Source organism: Callithrix jacchus, chromosome 6 (genome assembly GCF_049354715.1).
Source record: "Callithrix jacchus isolate 240 chromosome 6, calJac240_pri, whole genome shotgun sequence".
Lineage (NCBI taxonomy): Eukaryota > Metazoa > Chordata > Mammalia > Primates > Cebidae > Callithrix > Callithrix jacchus.
The window spans coordinates 135,148,685-135,165,860 of record NC_133507.1 but is presented as its reverse complement, the minus strand read 5'-3'; the positions used below and the strand labels follow the sequence as shown (position 1 = coordinate 135,165,860).

The following is a 17,176-nucleotide window of genomic DNA, read 5'->3' as shown; positions in this document are numbered from 1 at the left end:
GGAAAATTGATCATAATAGGTAACTCATACAAGGATAAGATATAAAAGCACTCAATGAAGGCAAAAAAAGTATAGTATTTTGTTCCCTCAACAAAATATTATATATCATTTCTAAAGACCTAAAGGACTTAAAATAAATGCGCAAAAATGAAAACTCAGCTATAGCTTGTGAAAACTCATTCATACCTCATGAGAAAGCCATTATTTTAATAGCTATATCAGTAGTATAAACTAAGCTTTGAAAAGTCATTTGTATATAACATGGATTATTAATAAACACACAATTAAATGACTAAAATTATGCATCATAAGTTAATAATGGCAATTGGGAGCTATTTTTTTTTCAAAATTTTAGCAAAAGATATTTTTCTTATAATAAGCTTTGAGTAAATGTTCCTAAACCAGCTGCTGCCTGGGCAAAAAATCTAATAATTTTACCATAGGCTCTCTAATTGCTGCTTTCAAAGTTTTTAAAATCTTATTTAAAATGAAGATGATGTGAATATTTCCAAAAATGTAAGGTTTTTTTCTTTTAATCTTTGACATTTAAATTATTAAGATATAAAGTATTTTAACCTATTTGTTGTACATACTGCAATGTTTATGTATCCTTCCTTACATGTCCTTTCTTCCTATCCTTCTGGAAATGATCTAACTTTTTTTAATAACATTTTCATTGTAATGAAAGGCACATAACATAAAGCCAATTTTAGGGTAGAGTTCAGTGGTCTTAAATGCATTTATAATTTTCTGCAACCATTATCCTCATCCATCTCCAGAATTCTTTTCACCTTGTAAAACTGAAACTCTATACTTATTAAACAATAACTCCTTATTCCCTCTCCCCTAGCCCTAACAAACATCATTCTACTTCTGTATTTATAATTTTCACTATTTGAAGTACCTCATATACATGGAATAACACAACATTTGTCTTTGTTATTGGCTTATTTCACTGTTGTGAATATGCTAGAAATTCCTTCCTTTTTAAGGGTGAATAATATTCTATTATATGCATATACCACATTTTTCTCATTCCTTCAACTGCCAATGAACACAGAATTATCTTCATATTTCAGCTATTGTGAATAACACTTCTATGAACATGGTTGTACAACTATTTTTTTTAACATGCTGCTTTCAGTTCTTTTGTGTATATAGGCACAAGTTTACACTTGTAAACTATGTGAGATCATATGGTAATCCTATTTTTTTATTTTTTGAGGAACTGTCACACTGTTTTCTCACAGTGACTATATCATTTTACATTTTACCAATAGTGAAGAAGGATTCCAACTAACCTATGTCCTCACTAACTTTCTTTTTCTTTTTAATGGAAACCACCCTTATTAGTCTGAGATGGTATCCTACTGTAGTTTTGATTTGCATTTCTTAACAATTAATGATGTTAAGCATCCTTTCATGTACTTTACTATTTGTATAGCTTCTATCTAGAAATGCATATTAAAGTCCTTTGCCGATTTTTGGATTGGACTTTTTATTGTTGTTGAATTTTAAGAATTCTCTATGTATTCTGGATATTAATTCCTTGTCATATATTCTTATAGGTATTTTTCTCCCAATCTATTGGTTGCCTTTTTACTCTGATTATAGTGTTTTTTGATGCCCCAAATATTAAAATGTTTATAAAGTCCAATTTTTCCATTTTTTCTTTTCTCGTGTATGACTTTGGTGTCATATCTAAGAAATCATTGTTTAAATCAATGCCATGATATTTTGTCCTGTGTTTTCTTCTGAGAATTTTATAGTTTTATGTCTTATATTTGGGTCTGTGATTATTTTGAGTTAATTTGTGTATGTGGTATTAGGTAAGAATGTAACTTTATTAGTTTTTATGTAGATACCCAGTATTCACTGTGCAATTTGCTGAAAAGAGTGTCCTTTCCCCAAGACAAATAGTGTCTTGGTACTATTGTCAAAATCATTTGATAATATATGCAAGGGTTTATTTCTGGGCTGTCTAGTCTATCCCATTGGTCTATATGTCTGTCTTTATGCCAGTAACATACTGCTTTGATTACTGTAGCTTTGCAGTAGTTTAGAAATCAGAAAGTTTGAGTCTTCCAGGTATGTTCTCCTTTTGCAAGATTGTTTGGGCTAATCAGTGTCTCTGGAGACTACATAAACTTTAGGATAGGTTTTTATATTTTTGCAAAAAAGGTCTTTATGATTTTGATAGAAATTGTGGACACAGGATATGTTTACATTTAGTAATGTCTTAATTTCCTTCAGCAATGTTTTATAGTTTTCATTGTACAAGTCTTTCATCTCTGACAAATTTCTAAGTACTTTATTCTTTCGACACTGTTGTAAATAAAAATGTTTTGACAATATTCTTGTCAGATTGTTTATTGTTAGTGTATAGAACTGATTTTGTGTTGGAATTTTGAGTCTGAAAATCAGATTCTCCCCCTTCTCCACAGTTTGCTGGGTTTTTTTTTTTTTTTTTTTTGATTGCTTGTTTTGTTTTTACTATTGTTTTTGCTTATTGTTTATTTAAATTTATTGTTGTGGACTGTCTCTGGCCGAAGATCAGTAATCTTAGTGTTTTCTCATGTCTTTTCTGAGCCTCCATGTATCCCTGGGCTTGTATAGTCACTTTCTGAATATCATAGACTTTAGTGTTTGACTCCTCAAAGTGGGAAATGAGAAAAAAGAAGGTAAGAAAATGAGACTTGACCCGTTAAGTCCCTGGAAATCACTTCAGTTAGAAAGGAAGACAAGGGCGAATACTGGCGTAAGATAAAACAACAATGGCTGTAAACCTCTTTGTCTGCACCTCTATGATAAACAGCAGTAGTTAGAGATAAGAGCACATATGCTTTATATTTGCAGGACAGGGTGCTTTTTGCCCACCCGGGCTCCTGCAAGGTACTCATAGAATTTGTATGCAACCGCCTGCCACAGAGCTAGGGTGGCTGAAGGTAGGTGCTGCTATACTAAGACTTGAAATTGACCAAAATTAACTATAATTTTCTGTCCAATCTTTCCTGTAGACATTGAAAGACTTCAACAGACTCTGGACTTTCCAAATCGTTAGATCAGACAGATTCTGTTAGTGCCATTGTTGTCTAGACAAGGAGGCATCCCTGGTGCTTCCCATTCTGCCATTTTCCCATAATCCTCCCTTCTGTGTTTTCTTAGTAGCGTTTTTACAATATTTTAAAACATAGTTTCCAGCAGAAACCAAGAAGGGCTATTAGGAGTATAAATATGTTTACAGATAGAAACAAAACAATCTCAATATTTTTTCATTAGGGAAGAATTTTCTTTTAAAAGAGCATGCATTTCATTCCAACCCAAAAGAGACTAAGAATTTGGGCAAAAAAAAAAGAGATGGAAGAAACAAGATTAGCAGCTCCTTATCTTTCTTAATTTCCTTTCTATTTTCTTAAAATATTTTTGGTAATAGTGGTTTTTTTCACCTTTTCTGCACTGTCTTTGAATATATATAGGTCAAAATACAAGGTCAGAGGTAGATTTTTTAAATATTATAAATATTAAAATCTAGCTCCAAATTTAACTCTACAAGAGGTCATTAAAATAATAAATTTGGACTACCATTTTTAGGATCAAGTGGGTGCCATTTGATCCTTTTATCTCTTCTACAATAAAAAAATTATATGTATAAATATTGCCTTTTAAAACTATTCAAATCTATATGGAACTCTTCCATTTTGCTGTTCCTTAAAATAATATGTTGACACATTGAAAGTTTCACACGTATAATCATCATTCTTAGTCTCAGTAAAGAGACTGAGAATTTTTTCTTTTAATTTTGACTTACGTGATTGCAAAAACCATACACTTAATTGTATAATGGCTCTTATTTCCTCTAGGATAAAATATATCTTACAGGTAAAGTGAAATTATGTTGTAATATTTAGTTATCTTTACAAAGACTAATCCATTGACTATTTAGTAATCCACCTATTGGCTAAAAAACTTTCAGGAGAAATGGCTTTCCTAATGTTAAAACAAATTATTTCCCTAATTCAAGAAAAAACAGGATAAACTATAAGAATTGACTTTAAAATGTAATCAATGTTGTAAAAGATATAAGTAAAATGTGATGTATAATGTTAGGAAAATATATATAAGAATTATCAAGGAATGTCAAGAAGCTAGATACCTAACTGGCTTCAGAAGTAAAGATACACAATTGTTTAAGGAAGATTAGACCAGCTTATAGAGTCATGTTTTAGGAGAAGTTAACAGTCCATGAAACATAGGATGAGCTATTGAAAGAGAGTCTCCAAGGTTGTGAATGTAGTCCACAGAGACCATATTTAGAAGGGTGGGAGTGAGAATTAAGGAAAATGGGGAAACTGCAATGGGAAGTTTGGGATAGTTTCAGGAGACCTTTCACAATCTCTACTGGATCCCTTCCTAAATCCAACCAAAATAAATATTTAATCTAAATTTGTTTTGCAAATGAAATTTCAAAATAAGTCCCTTAGGCCTTTCCAAAAGGATCTGAACCCATACCCCACTTCCAACCTGCTAAATACTATGGAAAAAAAGACATCAATGGGGAGTTTGGGAGACATTGGAAAGAATAGGATTAAAGACAAGGCCAGAATTTCGAACTGAATAAACTAGTAGAATGTAGATACTATTAGAAGGCATTTCAAAGATGAAAAAATTAATCTGTTTGTGAAATATCATAGTTATTTGAGAATTAAGTCATGTTATTTTTCATCTCAAAATGTTAATTGTTGCAGATGACTCCAAATATTCTTATAAAGCTATAGTACAATAATATAAAAATTTGAAAGTCATCAGCAAAGAAGTAAAATTTGAAAATACATTATAGAAAAGTCACTTTAGGAAAACCAACAGTATTTTAATACATGAGTTTTATGGAAAAAAAAATTCTTCTGAGTTACAAGAAGATAAACATGTGTGTATATGTGTATACGTGTGTGTGTATAGGACAGAGGGAAAGAAATCTGAGACAATGTACTTAAAAACTTTAAATCTTCATATTTACTTGAACTCTCTAGCCCTACAAAAATGGCCTGCTTCTCCCTTTTAGAAACAAGCACACCTCTCTTGACCAAGGGCAATTCAGAGTCCTCTGTCTTATGAGACAATACATGCCATTCTTACAAATATTCCCACCCTCTTTCCAGGCCAACAGAACAAAATTCATTTAAGTAAAAATAAAACCTAATCAGGTTAGTAATGACTCTGTTAAAAGATGAAAAGAACTATTCCCAAAGTAACTGCAAGTATTAGCCAACATGTACCAATGGGTGCCACAAGAGTACACGCAGAATTGGGTCCTGAGGTTGTTGAGATAAGAGAGATAGAACATAAAGTTGGACAAGGCAGAATTTATCAATATGAGAGTACTCTTTTATAACATACAATTTAACATCCTAGCAAGAAAACTGGTATTAATATGAAGTTAGGATGGCTCCTTGAAACTTAGGGGAAAGAGTGATAACCAACTAAATAAACTAGAAAAGCCAATGTTACACACCATAACAAAAGAGAATCTAAATACTCAGAGAGGTGAGCCTGTAAGAGTGGATACAATACACAAGGCCAAAAATTCCATGAGACAACCACGCCCATCAGATGACCAGAGAATACATCCATTAGGAAAGCAGTAAGGTGAAAGGATCAGCAACACCATTGAGAAGCTCAGTTATGGTTCTCTATGAGATAGTAGGGTATGTTATTAGAGAACTACACTCCCTAAAAGCAATTTCACTTATAGACTCATAAGAAAGCAGAGGCCAGCCAGAGCACCTAAATGCCAAAAGCAATGTGCGCTCAGTTATGGAAAAGAACAGCAAGACAGTAATGGTTATCAGTATATCCTGAACCATAGAATGCTAAGAAGATAGTCAATAGAACATGGAATCTTTAGAGGACTGAAAGATGGGAAGGCAACAATGGTTATGTTCAATCTGTACTACTAGAAGAAACAGGATGGATGATCAGGATACTGAGAGCAGACACCTTGTAAAAAGTCACTATCTCTTGCCTGGTTTCCAGACCTTAGCCAGTTTTCACACACTGAACCTACTGACTGTAGTAGTTTGGTTCCTTTGAAAAAGGATCCTCCTACACCATAGCAAGTACATATAATAATTCTTCTATTCCTTTCCAAATGACTTAAGTAACAATACACTGGAGAAAAAGAAAGACCCAGACACTGTGAAACTGTTAACACAGGGTCTAGCATGGTATTGATATTCAGGGACTCACAGTTCTATAACTCCCACTTTCTACCCTTCACCACCTTACAGTTGAGGATGAGGCATATAGGAACTAAGTAATAAATACAACTTGCCCAGGTCTGGAATCAATGAATCCATCTGATGGTCATTTCACGGATTCCAAACAAGTTGAAAGGACATATTTGGTATTTGGCAGAACTCCCACATTAATTCTTGACCTGAGGAATACATGTTACTATGATGAGAAATGCCAAGTAGGAGACTTGAAAATTACTCCTTTCTCTGTCAAGTTAATAAAGCTAATACTGCATATTGGGGTGTGGTGGAAAATGGCACAGATTTAAACAAAGGATGTAGATGTAGAAGTTCGCATCATATTTCCATATAATTCCCTAGTCTAGTTACTAAAATAAACAAAGATCCTGGAGGATGACAGAAAACTACTACAAACTCGACCAAGTAACAGCCCAAATTGAAACTGTTCTACCTGACGTGGTATGTTTGCAACAGCAGGTTAACATGTACTTAGGCACATCATGTGTAGTCACTGATCTGGCAAATGTATCTTCTCATAAAGTGAGATTAGAAGCAATGTGCATTCAGTTGGGCAGACACCAGTTCATGTTTATGTTCTTGCCAAGGTTAACATTCTACTCTAGTCATAAAATAGCTGAAGGGAACCATGCTGTCTAGAAATATTATAGAGCATCATTAATTATTATATTACATTAATCAGAATGAATAAACAAGGCATTTACTAATAAGAAGCTTTGGAATTTATGATTATATGCAAAAAGAGCTAGTTGTTGTAAACAGGACAGTAGTTCGTGTCTCATATGTTTTGACTATTTACAGATGTGCTCATGAGAAGACACAGTTTTGGAATGCCAGGAGAATTTAAGGTCCTATCAACTTGTAATAGGAGCCCCCTGCTGCCTCTGGGGCAATTCATTCTGGCTTTATATCCACTGAGTGTGTATCAACATTTGGTATACACTCAAGTGGTATACACTGTACTAGAGTGTATACTATCATTCAAGAAAATTCATATAATCATCATATACACTGATTAAGACCTAGAATATTCAAAACAAATGAACAACTTATTTAGACATCCAAAGCAACCCATGAAGACCCTTAGCTATTTTTGTACTTCATTATGAAAGGGTCAGGAACAAGTAGAGCTAGAAGATAAGTCAAGAAGGGTCAGCAAGATGCTAAACAGGCTGCTATCTTAGCATCATGTTGGGGGATATATTTCTATAAAAAGAGGAATAATATCAGCAACATTAATAATATAATATCTTTTTATTTACATAATGTTTTTACAACGTATAAAGTGCTTGTACATATATTAACCAATATATCAGCTTACTTTTATAAAAGGAGGTTGCCAGATCCAATACAAGAGAGATAGGAGTGAAATCTTCCTGTCCTAACATTTTTCAAGAATTCAATCAGAAAATAATGGGATACAAGATGTAAAGATCTGGAACATATGGGCTGTGCCATATGTGGTATCTTTACTGAAGCAGATAAAAATACCTGTACTACTTGTTATGAGGCTATTGAGTTGGTGAATGTTTTATTCTCTACTCCCATCCGTGAAGGGAGTTAAACCAGTTAAACCAAGTTGCCTTAACCTGACAAAGACAGCAGAAAACTGTCCTCCTTTGCCTCAGAGCCATATAAACTCCCCTATTCTCTGTTAAACTAAAGTAATCCTGATCCTCCTCATATTTCACTGTATTGTTAAAATCACCCTAAATGGATCTGATGAGCAGGAAGTAGCAAGTACCCTAGATATCTTAGCAAGACGCTTGTGCCAGAAAAGAAATAAACACCAAAGAAATTCTGAAGCCTGGGACATGATAAGAGAATGCTTCTAAATAAAAGGCAAAGTTACTGTATCTTTTGTCCATGTTGAATAAAGAACATAGTATAAATGATGTTTGGACCCCCAAAAATTTACATGTCCAAGATATCAGACAATTATTCTCCTTGAGCTTTATGGCCCAGCAAATATTGTAATTGTTCTTCTCTGTATATCCGAACTAACAGTGGGAACTGCGGTTGCTCAACTACAAAATTTAAATGCAATGGGAATAATTGGATTCCATGGTGGCAGGAGCCAAGTGGCAGCACTCAACCATTAAAGGCAAGGTGGGCAGAGCTACTATAATGGACAGAAGAGGCAAACCAGCAATCAGAATAGTCTGACTCATGTAGAACTTTGGCATTGGTTAATTAATCATGGTGTTCCTAGAAGTGAAATTGATAGGAAGTCTACTGCATTCCTATTTAATAATATAAGCAGGAAACTTCTAAGTCAAATGGACAAAAGACTAGTTTGAATTGTAAAAACAGAGAATCAAGGCTCCTCATTCAACTTCCAGATTTGAGCCAGTTTATGGACCTAGAACCCCTTCAATGAAGGGGAGGCCAGGTCCCCTTGAGGAAGGATCCCATTATACTACTGACATTTTATGCTGTTAATCTTTCTCCCATACTTCCCCAAGGAGACCTCCAGCCTTTTACAGTGTAATTGTGCTTTCAGGAAAGGAAAATGATCAGACATTTCAAGGACTACTGGACACTGGCTCTGAACTGATGTTGACTCCAGGAAACCCAAAATGTCATTGTGTTCCTCCTGTTAAAGTAGGGGGCTTATGAAGGTCAGATAATTTCATAGAGTCTTAGGCTGGGTGCAGTGGCTCACGCCTGTAGTCCCAGCCTTTTGGGAGGCCAAGGTGGGTGGATCACTTGAGGTCAGGAGTTTGAGACCAGCCTGGCCAACATGGCAAAACCCTGTCTCTACTAAAATTATAAAAATTAAAAAGGTGTGGTGGTACATGACTGCAGTCCCAGCTACTCAGGAGGCTGAGGCAGAAGAATCTCTTGAACCAAGGAGGCAGAAATTGCAGTGAGTGAGTGAGTGTCACTGCACTGCAGCCTAGGTGACAAAGTGAGACTTCATCTAAAAAAAAAGAAAGAAAAAAAAAGAATAAAATTTTAGCTCAGGTCTTCCAGTGGGTCAGTGGGTCTCCAAACTCACTCTGTGGTTATTTTTCCAGTGCCAGAATGAATAATTGGCAAAGACATACTTAGCAGCTGGCAGTACCATACCCCCACATTGGCTCCCTGAATGATAGGGTGAGGGTTATTACAGTGGGAAAGGTCTAAAGGAAGCCATTAGAGCTGCCTTAGGAAAATAGTAAATTAAAAATAATATCATATCGCTGGAGAAATTACAGAGATTAGTGCCACCATCAAGGACTCAAAAGACACAGGGGTGGTGATTCTCACCACATTCCTCCTGTTCAACTCTTCAATAAAGCCTATGCAGAAGACAGATGGATCTTGGAGAATGACAGTGGATTATTGCAAGCTTAAGCAAATGATGACTCCATTTGCAGCTTCTGTACTAGATGCAGTTTCACTGCTTGAGAAAATTAACACATCTCCTGGTATCTGGTATGCAGTCACTGACTTAGCAGAAGCCTTTTCTTCCATTTCTGTCCATAAGGTCCACCAGAAGAAATTTGCCTTCAGCTGGCAAGGCCAGCAATATATCTTTACTGTACTACCTCTGGGATATAGCAACTCTCTGGCTTTGTGTCATAATCTTTTTCTTTTTTTTTAAATTTTTTATTGGATTTTAGGTTTTGGGGTACATGAGTAGAGCATGCAAGACAGTTGGGTAGGTACACACATGGCAGTATGCTTTGCTTTTCTTCTCCCCTTCACCCACATTTGGCATTTCTCCCCAGGCTATCCCTCCCCACCTCCCCCTCCCACTGGCCCTCCCCTTTTCCCCCCAATAGACCAACAGAATGGGAAAAAATTTTTGCAGTCTACCCATCTGACAAAGGGCTGATATCCAGAATTTACAAGGAACTCAAACAGATTTACAGGAAAAAAACAAACAAGCCCATTCAAAAGTGGGCAAAGGATATGAACAGATACTTTAAGAAAGAAGACATATATGAGGCCAACAATCATATGAAAAAATGCTCATCGTCACTGGTAATCAGAGAGATGTGTCATAATCTTATTCGGAGAGTTCTTGATTGCTTTTCACTTCCACAAGATATCACACTAGCCCGCTACGCTGATGACATTATGCTGATTGAATCCAGTAAGCAAGACGTAGCAAACATACTGGACTTATTGGTGAGACATCTGCATGACAGAGGATGAGAAATAATTCAAACTAAAATTCAGGGATTTTCTACCCCAGTAAAATTTCTAGGGGTCCAGTGGTGTAGGGACTGCTGAGATATTCCTTCTAAGGAGAAGAATAAGCTGCTGAGTTTGGCCCCTCCTACACCAAGAAAGAGGCACAATGCCTAGTGGGCCTCCTTGGATTTTGCAGGCACTACATTCCTTATTTGGGTATGTTACTCTGGCCCATTTATTGAGTGACCCAAAAGGCTGCCAGTTTTGAGTGGGGTCCAGAACGGGAGAAGACTCTTCTCAACAGGTCCAGCCTGCTGTGTAAGCTGCTCTACCACTTGGGCCATATAACCCAGCAGATCCAATGGTGCCCCCATAGGTGAATCACAACAGGGGCCTCTAGGATCGTGGAGCGAGGCCCTGCCATCTTCTGCAGATAACTACTCTCCTTTTGAGAGACAGCTCTTGGCCTGTTACTGGGCTTTGGTGGAAACTGAATGCTTGACTATGGGTCATCAAATCACCATGTGACCTGAACTTCCTATTATGAACTGAGTGCTTTCTGACCCATCTAGCCATGAAGTGGGAGTCATGCAAAGCATCATTCCATCATCATATGAAAGTGGTATATGCGTGATTGTGCTCAAGCATGTCCCAAAGGCAGAAGTAAGTTACATGAGAAAGTGGCTCAAACGTCCATGGTCTCTACTCCTGCCACCCTGTCTTCTGCCTCCCAGCCTGCATGGATGGCCTCATGGGGAGTTCTCTATGATCAGGTTGACAGAGGAAAAGAAGATTAGAACCTAGTTCACAGATGGTTCTGCACAATATGCAGGCACCATCCAGAGTTGACAGCTGTAGCACTACTGTCCCTTTCTAGGACATCCTTGAAAGACAGTGATGAAGGGAAATCTTCCCACTGGGCAGAACTTTGAGCAGTGCACCTGGTTTTACACTTTGCATGGAAAGAGAAATGGCAAGATGTGTGATTATATACTGATTTATGGCTGTAGCCAATGGTTTGGCTGAAAGGTCAGGGACTTGGAAGAAGCATGATTGGAAAATTGGTGACAAAGAAACTTGGGGAAGAGGTATATGTATGAACCTCTCAGAGTGGTCAAAAACTGTGAAGATATTTGTATCCCGTGTGAGTGCTCTCCAACAGATGACCTCAGCTGAGAAGGATTTTAATAATCCAGTGGATAGGATGACATGTTTTTGTGGACACCACTCAGCCTATTTCCCCAGCCACCCATCATCACCCATAGGGCCTATGAAAAAAGTGGCCATGGTGGCAGGAGTGAAGTTTACACATGGGCCTAGGAACATAGACTTTTACTCTCCTACTGCTGAGTTCCCAATTTCCCAGCAGCAGAGACCAACACTTAGCCTTCAATATGGCATCATTCCTTGGGGTGATTAGCCAGCTAGCTGGTGCCAGATTGATTATATTGCACCTCTTCCATCATGGAAAGGGCAGAGGTTTGTCCTCACTGTAATAGACACTTACTCTGGGATATGGGCTTGCCTATCCTAAACACAATGCTTTTGCCAAGACTATCATCTGTGGACTCACGGAATGTCTTATCCACCATCATGGTATTCCACACAGCACTGCCTCTGACCAAGGCACTCAATTTAGAACTAAAGAAGTGCAGCAGGAGGACTAATGCTCATGAAATAGACTGGTCTTACCATGTTCCCCATCATCCTGAAGCAGCTGGAGTGATAAAACCATGGAATGGCCTTTAGAAGTCACAATTACAATGCCAACTAAATGATAATATTTTGCTGGGCTGAAGCAAAGTTATACAGAAAGTGATATGTGCTCTGAATCAGCATCCAACATATGGTACTGTTTCTCCCATAGTCAGGATTCATAGATCCAGGAATCAAGGGGTGGACGTGGCACCAATTCCCATCACCCCTAGTGATCCACTAGCAAAATTTTTGCTTCCTATTCTCACAACATTACATTCTGCTTGCCTAGAGATTTAGTTCCAGAGGGAAGAATGATGCCACCAGGAGACACAACAATGATTCCATTAAACTAGAAGTTAAGATTGCCACCTGGACACTTTGGGCTCCTCCTACCTTTAAGTCAACAGGCTAAGAAGGGAGTTACAGTGTTGGCTGGGGTGAATGACCTGGATTATCAAGATGAAATCAGTCTACTGCTCCACAGTGGAGGTAACGAAGAGTATGCACAGAATACAGGAGATCTGTTAGGGTGCTTCTTAGTATTATCATGCCCTGTGATTATGGTCATTGGGAAATACAACAGCCCAATCTGGGCAGGACTGCATATGGCCCAGACACTTCAGGAATGAAGGTTTGGGTAACCACAAGAAAAAAATCCACAACCTGCTGAGGTACTTGCTGAAGGCAAAGGGAATACAGAATAAGTAGTAGAAGAAGGTAGTCATCAATACCAGCTATGATCACATGACCAGCTGCAGAAAGAGGATCATAATTATCATGAGTTATTTCCTTCTTCTTTTGTTAAAACCATGGTTGTCCATGTATACACTTGTACTAAAACAAAATCTTCATTTTATTTTCTTTTTACCTTATCACATGACATGAGATTTATTGACATCACATCAGCATTTAAGTATTGTTAACTTTATATAATAGTATTTGATTTGGGGACTGATGTACTTCTGGCTGTATGAAGGATATTTGTATTATATTAGGCATAAGTATGACCTTATTATTGTCTTTATTTGAAGATTATGTATAATCTCAGGAGATGTATATGGGTTGAAGTTGACAAAGGGTGGACTTACGATGGTTAATACTTATGATTGGATTGAAGGATGCAAAGTATTGATCCTGGGTGTGGCTGTGAGGGTGCTGCCAAAGCAGATTAACATTTGAGTAAATAGGCTGGAAAGACAGACCCACCCTAATCTGGGCAGGCACCATCTAATCAGCTCCTGATTGTATATGAGAAGGGGGTGCATATAGTAATATCGGATTGGCCTAACCTCCCAGTCTACATCTTTCTCTCATGCTGGATGCCTCCTGCTCTTGAAAATCAGACTCTACATTCTTCAGTTTTAAGACTTGGACTGGCTCTTCTTCCTCCTCAGTTTGCAGATGACCTATTATGGGACCTTGTGATCTCGTGAGTTAATACTTAATAAATTCCCCATATATACATATATATATATCCTACAAGATATATCTTAGTTCTATCTCTCTAGAGAACATATACACACGTGTGTGTGTGTGTGTGTGTATGTATTAGTTCTCTCCCTCCAGAGAACTAATATCCATATATCCTTCTATCCCTGACTAATACAGTGCTCATCAGGGTAATTAATAGCTTTCTGATTTTGCCAAGTTCGAAGAATTCTAAGCCATTATAAAGTATCTCAAGTCAAGTAACAACTCTTCCATTCCTTTTTAACTTCTCTCTCCTTGCACCCTCAAACTTGCCAGTTAGCAAACTAGGGAAAAAGTATGAGGAAAAAAAATACAAACAGCCTCACAACACCACCATCACAACCCCTTCCAAACTGCAACTGTCTAGCCCACAGAAGGTTTCAGCTGAGAGTAAGGTAAAAAGTGAACTTCATGTCAAATGTGGAGCTTTTGTGTTACATAAAGCTGGACATATTTAATTACTCATTTGAGACTGTGTTTTGCAACCAGAGTAAACACACACTTAACTAATAATTTCATGAAGCCTTAAATGAATTATCACCCTAGTGTAAGGGTTGAATTACCTTCACTGAGCAGCTTTAAGGGCCAGTAGGTCAGATAAATAAAGTTGTTATTATGATTACACCTCAATGTTCTAGTTGTTCAAAATGCTAGTTTACTAGTAAATTGCATCGCATATGAAATTTTTTACTTCCCAACAAAAAAAAACAAGAATCAGACCAACAGCAATTATTACTATCCTCTAGGACATTAAAACAAGCCTTTAAAATTCTAGTGAAAAATTATTTTAAAACTAGAACTCTATGTCCAGCAAAATATCAACTCAGTTTAAGGCAGAACAAGAATATTTCAAATGTATGAACTTAGATTATTTATTTCCATTGGCCCTTTCTGAAAATTACTCAAGGGAATTCTCTAGGAAAATAGAAAGAGCAATCCATAAGAAAAATAGGAAAATACATAACAGGGGCAGCTGAGTATAAGCCCAGGAAGTAGAGAAGATTTCTCTTTTAAATACAGACCTGTGCACTTCGGGTATTCTCCTTCCTCTTCTATAGTTCTAGTTAGATTTGCAATGTCTGCAATCAATCACATTTACTTAAACATAATCCATTTAAAAGTTGTTTATGGGATTAAATTTTAGTATTAATTTACAGACAAAGCACAGAAAATAGAATTAAGACTACAGAACAAATGTAAATGCTATCAATTATGACAACATGCATAATAATATAACTCAAATCAAATCAGTAAAGTGTTCTTAATGCCTCTTTGTTACAGCAGAGAGTCAATAGGTACCATGTAAACTGAATGATTAAATAAACAGAAACAGAACTCAGTCATTTGTTATAATAACAAGACAATTAAGAGAAATATTAGTAAAAATGATTACTCAGTGAGGGTGAGAGGGATTCACCTTATTTTATACTTCGGCCCTTTAATATGACCTATGTCATATTAAAATATATGTTGCAGATATTACATTAAATATCTGAATGCAACACGATAAAATAATATACTATGCATAAATATGAAATATACTTTTCCTAAATTTTAGTAGGTTTTTGGTCACATAAAAAGTCAACCTTGCATTATTAATCTAAACTCTTACAAGCCATAAGCACTGAGTGAATGAATCAACAAATCACTTTAAGCATGACTTACTACTTACTACCTGAAAGAGAATACTTACACCATTAGAGAATGAAAAGGTTTCTGATGACAATCACCACCATCGTTCCAAAAATCCTTCAATCTGATGTGAGTTTATCTCACATACCATAATCTATAAATTAATTATGATGATAGAAAACAAGAAAACACTAATCTGGTAAAGCACAAAACAAGATTATAATGAAAAGCTTGTTATAACCAAAAAGTGATTGGTTTTTATTTTATTCAATTATTTTATAAAATACCAGAATCCAATGCATATCTTAGAAAGAAAAAATATTACTGGCATTACCTGAGTAAGTGCTATTATTTGAATTCATACAAATCTATTCTTCTAGAATTATTGTTACTAAGAAGCAATTATAATTTTAAGTATTTTTATTTTAAAATAAGTGCCAGATATTTTAGAACTCTAAGGTAACAACTGCCTTTCAAGAAAATTCATTACCTGAGCTAGACTTTTATGTAATTTTCATAACAATAAACTAAACTCTCCACAGGTTTTATGTAATTTTCTTCATTTCTGATCTCTTTGGCCAACCACTTTTAATACCATTTTCTTTAGTCACTGTGAAGATTTAAACTACCAGTCTGATTACAAAGTGAAGGTACTAAAGATACAAAAAGATTGTTAAGTAAAGCATAATGCTAGTTCATTCTACCTTTAAAGAAGACTAAAGTCTGACGTTACATTTTGAAGAAAGAAATAACAAGATAGGACCTGGGAGTGATTTCTTTTAGAGGCAATTTCAAGCAGAAAAGTTAGGAGGTGAGCAGACATGATTGTGATTACATTGGGATAGATGGTAGAGTGATCCATGGAGCTGTCTCTGCTACTAATAAACATGTGTCCCTGAATTAACAATTTACGAGAAACATTTGGGTACCTCCACTGCCCACATACAAACCAAGCAGTCTGGACTATACAACCTCTAAATTCCCTTTCAGGTAAAATAATGATGATACCATATGAGTGTATGGATCTAAAAATCTGAGAATTAAATATGACTTAATGCAAATAAAAATAAATAACATACCTTTGTATTGCCTTTCATCTTTGTTTTACATTTGTTTTGTTCCCTGGCTTCATGAAGACTTTTCTGAGTAGGACCTTCTGGTGTGTTTTTTTTTTCACAACTATAATCAACTACAAGATAATATAATTCATTCTTAATATTTGCACTGTTTATCTGTATAAAATGATTACAACCAAAAATATGAAAACCAAGATCTTAATGATGCATGTATCTTTAAAAATTCATTAAATTAATGATTCCCAAACCATACCAAATGCTTTAGGTGGGTTCTCAAAATTCAGTTCCCAAAAATGCAGAGTGGCATTACTACAAGGTTAATTAAATGCATAATGAGCCAGTTACAGAGCACAATTATGATATATTCAAATTCCTATTATCATGAGGTTTTGTGTACTTACAAACAGAGTTAAAGATGGCAAAGGAGAAAATGATAAGAAATGACAACATTTCCCAAGTCAAACTAGATCATAAATACGAAACTTTTATTATAAAAAAGAGAATGTTGTATTAATAAAATATTATTATCTATGCCTCCATATGTTAAGGATGAAAAAAAACACAGGGAAATATTTAAAATGGTTGTAACACTGGTCTCCTACTTCTTGTGTACATAGAGAGCAGTCTTAAAGGAATCATCTAAGAGTGGGAAAGTGACAGAAAAAGTCTCCTTCTCTTTCACATTTTTCTACATATAATACATATACATATATAAGTACACATATTTCCACTTGTATTTCTAAACAGCAAGTTGATTTCAAAAAACTAAGAAGGATATAATTACTAACACAAATAAAAGAAACAACTTAATGTTACAAATCATGACACTAGATTTGTAATAGAGGAAAGATGATGAACAAAAAATGTCTGGATGATTTCAATGTCAAGGCTCTCTTAAGGAATCCT

At 35.9% G+C, this 17,176-nt stretch overlaps 1 protein-coding gene across 6 annotated transcripts in view; it reads right to left on the bottom strand.

The window, feature by feature from the left end:
- Positions 1-17,176, bottom strand: part of SPAG16 (sperm associated antigen 16) — a 1,454,415-nt gene that overhangs the window by 1,039,116 nt on the left and 398,123 nt on the right. For all 6 annotated transcript variants that reach the window (XM_078328429.1, XM_078328427.1, XM_078328430.1 and 3 more), the window contains one exon: positions 16,274-16,383. In XM_078328429.1, the coding sequence (XP_078184555.1) occupies positions 16,274-16,383 (110 nt within the window). The remainder of the gene's footprint in view (positions 1-16,273; positions 16,384-17,176) is intronic.